Consider the following 9,011-nt stretch of genomic DNA (forward strand, 5'->3'; position numbering starts at 1 on the left):
TAAAACTTGAATGGAGGCGCCAATTGGATTGGCTAGGGCAGATGCCCTAGCCAATCCAATTGGCGCCTATGTGTAGGTTTTAAGAGGAGTCGCCAACTCAATTGGCGAGTCCCTCATAAAATGCCTTTTTTGTCTTATAAATAGATGTGTTGTGTGACCTATTGTTCCACAACTCATATAATCATTTGGCTATCATGTTTGGTGTTCGTCGTCGATACGGTAAGGTGATTTATGCGAGAGACAAACCTCAATTGGTGATGCTGTTTTGGAACATCACCACGTTAGATCAACTGAAGAGGGAGTTGGTTCGATGGTTAGACGGGAAAATACCAGAAGGGGAAAAATCATAAGTATTGAGAGACTTGACAGTATCTTTGGTTGGGTGCGAATGAAGACTGATAAGGATGCTAGGGAAATGATGTTCGGTCGAGACGACATTAATTTGATTGTTGTAATCAGTTAGAATTATTTATGTTTTCAGATGTTTTGTACTGATGTTGGTTATGAAACTCGTTGTAACAAGAACTTAATGATATATAATGATTGATTGTTACAGAAATACAATGTTAGGAAAAGCTTAAGATCTAGAAAAAATGTTAAAAAAAAGCTTAAGATCTAAAAAAATGTTACAAAAATCTTAAGATCTAGATGATGCTCCTTGATTGGGACAGTTGTTTTTGTTGTGTCCTTGTTGACGACAGATACTACATAATCTTATCATTTTATCTGTGGAATCCATCTCTGTTCTGATACGTGTGTTGTTTGGCCTTCCTTTCTTCTTTCTATGCATCTCTTCATTGTGCCAAACAATATCTCCTTCATATGGAGGCCAGTAATCCTCCATTGGTAGTACTGAAAAGCTTTGACTATATACATTCATGATGGTGTTGGCCTTGTACACATCAGATAAATGGGTGTAAGCGTCTTGACGAGTATAAGCGCATGCTGCAATGACATGGGAGCAAGGTATGCGGAAGGCCTGAAATTTTCCACACTCGCACCAACTTCTGTTTAGTTTAACCGCGTAGGCTAAATTTGGTCTCCCCTCGCTGTTGTCCATTGTTTCCTGGACGCTGAAATTTTGTCTTTGACGGTCAAACACTGTTACAGTGTGTGTCGTAGCTTTGATGCTCTCCTCTTTCATGACCTTCATGCAACACTCACTGAATACTTGTCCAGACATTAACACTGCACTCCATCTTTCACCTCTGGTTGCGAACATAGAAGCCAACCTATAATAGGTTGATCTTACCAAGGCGGTTATCGGCAGGTTTCGAATTCCTTTGAAAACCCCGTTCATGCATTCCACAATGTTTGTTGTCATGTGGCCCCATCGACAACCACCGTCAAATGCTCTTGTCCACTGCTCTACTGGGATGTTATTTATCCATCTCCCCGCGTCTTCATTAGACAGACGAATCTCATCACGATAATATTGAAAAGACGGTTGAGTTAAAGCATACCCAGCATTCACCACCTTCTTGCGAAGATTCTTATCTTTTATAGCACGCATGAAGTTTTGTGCAATGTGTCTGATACAGTAGACATGTGTAGAAGGAGGATCATGCCATCCGTTGTCATGGTTGTTGTAGGCACTTTCGATGGCAGCATGTCTATCAGAAATTAAACATAGATTGGCTTGTGGAGCGACATGCGTTTTGAGATGTCGAAGAAAGAAACCCCATCCACCAGCCGTTTCACCTTCAACAAGAGCAAAGGCAATGGGAAATACATTGTTGTTACCGTCTTGTGCAACTGCCATGAGCAAAGTACCCTTGTATTTTCCGTATAACCAAGTGCCATCAATTTGCAGGAGAGGTTTGCAGAAAGCGAAACCTTTGATGCACGGGTCAAATGCCCAAAAAAGACGGTGAAATATTCTATTACCTGTAGCACACGTTCCCTCTGGCATCATTGCTGGCACTGTCTCCAGAATTGCCACAGTTCTTGGGACATAAGTTTTTAGTGCCCATAAAAACCGTGGTAATTCCTTGAATGAGTCCTCCCAGTTGCCGAAAACCTGCTCAACAGCCTTTGTCCTCGCAATCCATGCTTTCTTGTAAGATGGAGTATAATTATATGTTGTTCGGATATGGGATATAATTATACTCACCTTCACTGATGGGTCTTTATTTGCCAATGGCAGAATGTCTTGACATATCAAAGTTGTGCTCAGTTTACGGTGATCTTGTTCAACGTTAGTTGCAACGCAACTGTGTGGTGGGTCTATTGAGGCGATCTCCCAAGAGTCATTTTTCTTCTTGTAAGATGCAACCAAACGAAACTTACAAAGCATGTTACGACATTCGATAACATACCTTCTAGAGTCAGTGCGTTTCACTGTAAAGTCAGCAAAGTTGTTCATATGGTATTTTTTTATTGCCAAGACACATTCCTCTTTGGTACGAAACATGTCTCCCACCTTTAATTCGCCTACTGGTCTCGGATACGGATTATAGAAGACACTGTCGGACGTTTCATCGTCGTGAATATCCATATTTGTCATATGTTGAGGAGGATTGTAGGCATGAGTAGGAGGTATTGGTGGTGGTTGAGCCTCATCTTCATCGTCGTTGTTCAGGATGTGATCAACCTGTACCTCAGTCTCCTCTTCTTCTTCATCAACAACGTCGACCTCTACTTCGGCTTCTGGGTTGAGTTCATCTGACCATTGTGCATCATCTGCAGCATCTTCACCAGCTGGATCCTGATCGGTTAGTTGAGACTGTTGAGACGGTATACATGGTTGTATAGTAATGTACAACTCGATATAATCCATGCCTGAATGTTCATGACTAAGAAACATGCTTTCAACATCTTCATCGTCTCGTATCTTTAGGGGGAAAAACTTGCATTGACCATTCTAAAAAAATATAGGATTCTGATATGTCATCTTTGACACAATACCTGATGCTATAAAGGATTGTATTCTTTTTTTGAAATGCAAAAAGGTTGCATTTCTCTTCATTGTCACTCTAATGGTATCAGTGTTTCTAAAACAAAAACCATGAAGCTCAGACTCAAAAGTTTCACCGTTGCAGTGAACGTTGATACTGTATAATGATGAAGATGACATTTTGGAGATAAAAAGTATTTTGCAAGTGCAGATGAATGTGAGTGAAGATGAAAAGTATTTTGGAGATGAAAAGTATTTTGCAAGTGCAGATGAATGTGATAGTAAGACACTTAAATACATGGTATTAGTGTCTCACATTGAAGCTACTCTGAGATACTGTGTCAAGCATGCAAGTAATTTCAGAGATGAGGTGTCTGTCATGCAATACAGTGTGAGTTGATGTGTCAAGCATGCTAGGTAGTCATGAGTTGATGTGTCTGTCAAGCATGCTAGCTAGTCAAGACAGAAGTGAGTATTCAGCATGCAGGATACTAGAGAGCCACGTGTCTGAGATGATGTGTCAATCCTGCAAGACAGTGTGACTTGATGTGTCAAGCAGGCAAGCTATCAAGAAGGTAGTCATCAGCATGCAGGAGACAAGACATACACGTGTCGGACACCTAAGATGGTCAGAGATGATGTGTCAAGCATGCTAGCTAGTCAAGACAGAAGTGAGTATTCAGCATGCAGGATACTAGAGAGCCACGTGTCTGAGATGATGTGTCAATCCTGCAAGACAGTGTGACTTGATGTGTCAAGCAGGCAAGCTATCAAGAAGGTAGTCATCAGCATGCAGGAGACAAGACAGACACGTGTCGGACACCTAAGATGGTCAGAGATGATGTGTCAAGCATGCTAGCTAGTCAAGACAGAAGTGAGTATTCAGCATGCAGGATACTAGAGAGCCACGTGTCTGAGATGATGTGTCAATCCTGCAAGACAGTGTGACTTGATGTGTCAAGCAGGCAAGCTATCAAGAAGGTAGTCATCAGCATGCAGGAGACAAGACAGACACGTGTCGGACACCTAAGATGGTCAGAGATGATGTGGCAATCATGCAAGCCATCCATAAGTGAGTTATTCAGTATGCAGGAGACAACAATGCCAAGTGTCAGACATGCAGAAGGTGGCGCCAATTGGTTTGGCGCCTACCTTTAGGGCTTGTACATGGTCGCCAATTTGAATGGCGCCCCCATGGAGTCAGTCCTCGAAACCAAGCATTCAGAACTAGCCTTGCATGCATGTACCCTATGGTGTCGCCAGTTTGAATGGCGCCCCTTCTTTAATATTATACATGGTCGCCAAATGAGGTGGAGACACCATGCAAACACAATTTTTCATGCACTCCTCCATTTGCCTATAAATTGATCCACTCCTTCAACAATTCTTCCACACCAACATTCTCACTACTTCATCTACAATTCTCACTACTTCATCTACATTACTTCTTTTACAATTTCATCTTCAACAAAATCTTCCATTTTCATCTACACCAACTCCCCAACAATATGTCTTTACTCACAATGGGCGAAGCACACAGAGGAACAGTGTCAAACATCGCGACATACGTAAGTTTTTTCTTATACTTCTTTTTTATGTTTCATCTCCACCAACCCCATTTTATTTTGAAATACCGACTTAGTCAAGTGTTACATTATTTCTATTATAGGATGTCTCAAGGTTTCGAACTCGAGTCCACGAATTTGTCCCAATGGACCCGATGATTCAACCTTATGTTGAACTCGCCGGTTTTGGTCACCTTAGCAAAATTATGTCTTGGTCTATAGATAACAAGTTCATTCTAGCCTTATGCGAAAGATGGAGGCCAGAGACACACACATTTTGGTTTCCAACCGGTGAGTGTACCGTGACGTTAGAAGACGTCTACATGCTTTTAGGACTACGAATTGAAGGCAAAGTTGTTAATGGTAAGACCAACTATGCAAATTCAATTTGCATGGAGCTTTTAAACACTGATTTGTTAGATGATAATGCTAGGGGACAAGGTATACTACTTTCACGCCTAAAGTCATATTATAATAGTTTTTATTTAGATGAGCATTCTACCGAAGATGCTCGAATCATCAAAACTAGGTGTTACATAATGTTGTTACTAGGATCCTTTTTATTTCCCGAAGGTAGTGGTTCTAGCATGCATATTATGTACTTACCTTTACTTAGACATATAGATAGAATAGGTAGTTATAGTTGGGGATCCGCATGTCTAGCCTATCTCTATAGTTCATTGGTCAAGACTACCGTCTCTAGCACCGGTCAATAACAACCCCTTCACTTTTCCATATGCAAAAAAGTAAGTTGTTTAAATTGCTATATCTTTACTTCCTTCCTTACAGTTTATTACCCATAACTAATTTATTTTAACTTTTTGGTGTAGATGGTCGGCACGCGGTATGAATTACAACAGATGTCCGAGACACTGTATTACTCAATATCGCAACCTGTTGGATCACCTTCGACCGGCAGACGTAAGCAAAATAATTTCATTATTTCTTCATATTATGTTGACTTTTTCTACATTCATTTAAATCCTATCGTCTTTAACATTTCAGTTCATTTGGCGTCCATACCTTAATATGGATCATGAGCATCAGATCAACCCTGAAGACGCAGCCGTATGGACAACATGCACACCGATAATACGGTTCACAACAGTGGAGCTGCACAACACCGATCGTGTGAAGCTGCAGTTTGGTATGGTCCAGAATATCCCAGATCCCCCAGCTAGCCTAGGAGAATGGCATATGCGTAAAGTGAACGACCAATGGAACTACAACCCTTGGCAAACCTTCGCAAGATCAGAGTGTCGCAAGTGGAAGCACCGTCATGACCATGTCTTAACTGACGCAGTCATGCCAAATGAGGTAAAACCAAGTCGTACTTATATGGCTTGGTATAGATCAGTTGGATTTCAATTCATCGCCGATGATATGTACCTCTACGACCCACGCCAGACAAGTTACACACAAGAAGGATCAACATCTAACCCCCAACAACATTCTCAGCCCGGTTACTCACAACCACCTATCCGAAAAACTTTCCGTTCCACAAACACACAAACATACAACCAAAACATGCCATTCACCCAACCCCAAAACCAAGAACATCCCCCATACCACCACCAACAAATGGACCATCAACCTTCGACCGAACATCGCTTCGCACCCACACCATCACCCTACCAAAGTCGCCTTACCCAAAACACTAACCGCCCCATCACCTACCGTAGCCAAGAACCCCAAACATCACAATACCATAACATCCCACAACCATATCTCTTCCAAACACCCCAACAACCTTTCCAACCTTTCCTAGACCCATCATTGTCACCCATGTCTCCCTTCAACCGTCTCGGTCGCCCATCCATGAGTCAACCGCACCCCAACTTCTCTGGCATGGGTCATGAGCTCAGCTACGCCGGTACACCATCATTGAATACTGAAGACTATGCTGAGTTGGCTGAATACCTCAACGGATCTTCTCCTATAGGAGGTAATGACGCTCCTGGACCATCAGATGAACAAACACCGGTGCAGAATCGTCAACGTGGGTTAGGGCTAAGGGTTAGGGTAGCTAGGGGATGTGGGACCGGAGGTCGGTTAGGTGATCCCGGTCATCACCATTAGGATTCTTTGTGTAAAATCCAAATTTTATTAATATCAATTCGTATTATGTCAAATTTATCTTTGTGTCAACTCCAAACATTAGGTTTCTTTCATAATTCTAAAATAAACGCATATCATAATACAAAAATTTATAGGTCAGAAACCCTAATTCAAGGACTTGTTATTGTTATGTTGAAGGGCTTGAATTTGGTCCCTTTTGGCAAAATTCACATACACATGTTTTGACAGAAACCCTAATTTTAGGTCAAGTTCGCAAGGACCTACCTCACTCATTTTTAATTATTTTGAGGTAGGACCAAGTGCATTGGAAAATTTAAGATGTCTACTTCACTTGTTATGTTGGACAAAAATTCATAACTCTAACACAAACACATGCAATAATACAAAACATTATAGGTCAGATAACAGATAAAATGTCAAAGAGTCCAAGTTCAGGTGCCCATAGCTTTCTCATAAAAATTGCAAATGATGCAAAACTTTAGTCCAAATTCATTATCTTGAAAAGATCTACAACTTTTATGTTGAACGTTTTGTCATTTGAGGCTTTTATCATTCAAACTAAAGGGCTTTAAGTTGGTCCCTTTTGGCAAAATTCACATCCACTTGTTTTGACATAAACCCTAATTTTAGGTCAAGTTCGCAAAGACCTAACTCACTCATTTTTAATTATTTTGAGGTGGGACCAAGTGCATTGGAAAATTTAAGATGTCTACTTCAAATGTTATGGTGGACAAAACTCCATATTCCTAAAAGAAACACATGAAATAATGCAAGACATTATAGGTCAGATAACAGTTCAAAAACTCAGCAGTCCAACTTCAACTGCCCATAACTTTCTCATACAAAATCCAAATAATGCAAAATTTATATCCAAATTCATTGTCTTGAAAAGATCTACAACTTTCATGTTGGAGGTTTTTTCATTTGAGGCTTTTTTAAGGGAGTCGCCAATTGAATTGGCGCCCTCTCTTAAAAATTACACATAGGCGCCAATTGGATTGGCTAGGGCAGGTGCCCTAGCCAATCCAATTGGCGCCTCCTTGCAATTTTTAAGAGGGGTCGCCAATCCAATTGGCGCCTCCTCCTAAAAGTGGGGTAGATTGGGAAATTTTTTGAAAAGTGGATTATTTTGGGAATTTCTTCGAAAAAGTGGGTTATCTCGGTAAATTTGCCGATAGATTTTTCTTTGCTTAAAAAAAATCATAAACTTATTATAAATGAAAAACTCTTAGGGCCTGTTTGATTCAATTTCAACTTTTTGTTTTTAAAAACTGTTTTATAAATTAGTTTTAAGAATTGTTTTTAAGGATGAAAACAAAATAAAAATTTATTTGGAAGCTTTGTTTTGTAAAACTATTTTTGAGATAATAAAAGAAAAAACTTGTTTGGTTGATTTGTTTTTAAAAACTAATTCAAATATTGTTTGATTTTTACTTTTAGAAATAGTGTGATTATAAGTAAATGATAAAATATTATATATATTAAAGAGTTATTAAAAAAAGTATAAAATTATTTCAGTAATTAATTAAACTAATTTATTTTTTTAATTTTAAATTTTAAACAATTATTTTACAATTGAGAAAATGGATGATACATTGATAGTGTAAATTAATTTTACATTTTCGATCAATAACGATTATATCCCACTAAATCATATTAATTTTTTTGTAAAATTATTTATATGATATAACAAAATGATATATTTTTATTGAATGATTGTGTAATTTTTTTTACTAGGTTAGTACATCTCCATTAATCTCTTTATAATTTATTTTAATTTATTGTAAAATACTATTTGCAAATTAATTTTATTCCAATCATATCATTTTCTTAAAAGAGATAAAATTTACAAATTATTATCTTACAATTTTACAAATTTCAATTTGTTTTCTATAAATTAAATATTTTTTAATGTAATTTCACGGAATGTTCATGTCAAAATATAAACAATCACATAATGAATACATAAAAAATGATAATTAAATTTTATTAAAAAATAAAAAGTAGATAAATATATAATGTACATGTTATAAACATAAAAATATCCAACGAATTAAAATGTATTCTCTTGTACAAACGTAATATTTTTTATTTGTTGAGTTTTTCCGATGCAAATAATTATCTTACGCATATGAGTATAACAAAAACATATGTTCTATTACAAATTCATATTTAACAAATCAACGTAATTACTATTAATAATAAAAATTTACAAATTTTTCATGTGTTTTCAATTTTTATGTTTTAAAAATTCAAAAGTAAAACAACTTTTATTAGTTTTGGTTTTTTAATTTTTAAAACAAAAAAACAAAAACAGTTTTCAAAATCACTTTTTTAAAACTATTTATCAAATGAGTTTTTAGTTTTTCAATTTTCAAAAACTAAAAAACTGGGAATCAAACATGCCCTTAGAAATTCAACTCTCGGGAAAGGAAATTTTCTTCCACGACTGGGAAAAGGGTGAGGGAGCT

General features: G+C 37.8%; 1 protein-coding gene across 1 annotated transcript; it reads left to right on the forward strand.

Moving 5' to 3' along the window:
* Positions 1–5,304: 5,304 nt before the first annotated feature.
* Positions 5,305–8,307, forward strand: LOC127078484 (uncharacterized). The gene is made up of 3 exons (XM_051018940.1): positions 5,305–5,382; positions 5,467–6,444; positions 8,278–8,307. The coding sequence occupies exons 1-3, from the start codon at positions 5,308–5,310 to the stop codon at positions 8,305–8,307; spliced, it is 1,083 nt and encodes a 360-aa protein (XP_050874897.1). The 5' UTR covers positions 5,305–5,307.
* The last annotated feature ends 704 nt before the right edge of the window (positions 8,308–9,011 follow it).

Source organism: Lathyrus oleraceus, chromosome 5, assembly GCF_024323335.1.
Source record: "Lathyrus oleraceus cultivar Zhongwan6 chromosome 5, CAAS_Psat_ZW6_1.0, whole genome shotgun sequence".
NCBI classification, from domain to species: Eukaryota; Viridiplantae; Streptophyta; class Magnoliopsida; order Fabales; family Fabaceae; genus Lathyrus; species Lathyrus oleraceus.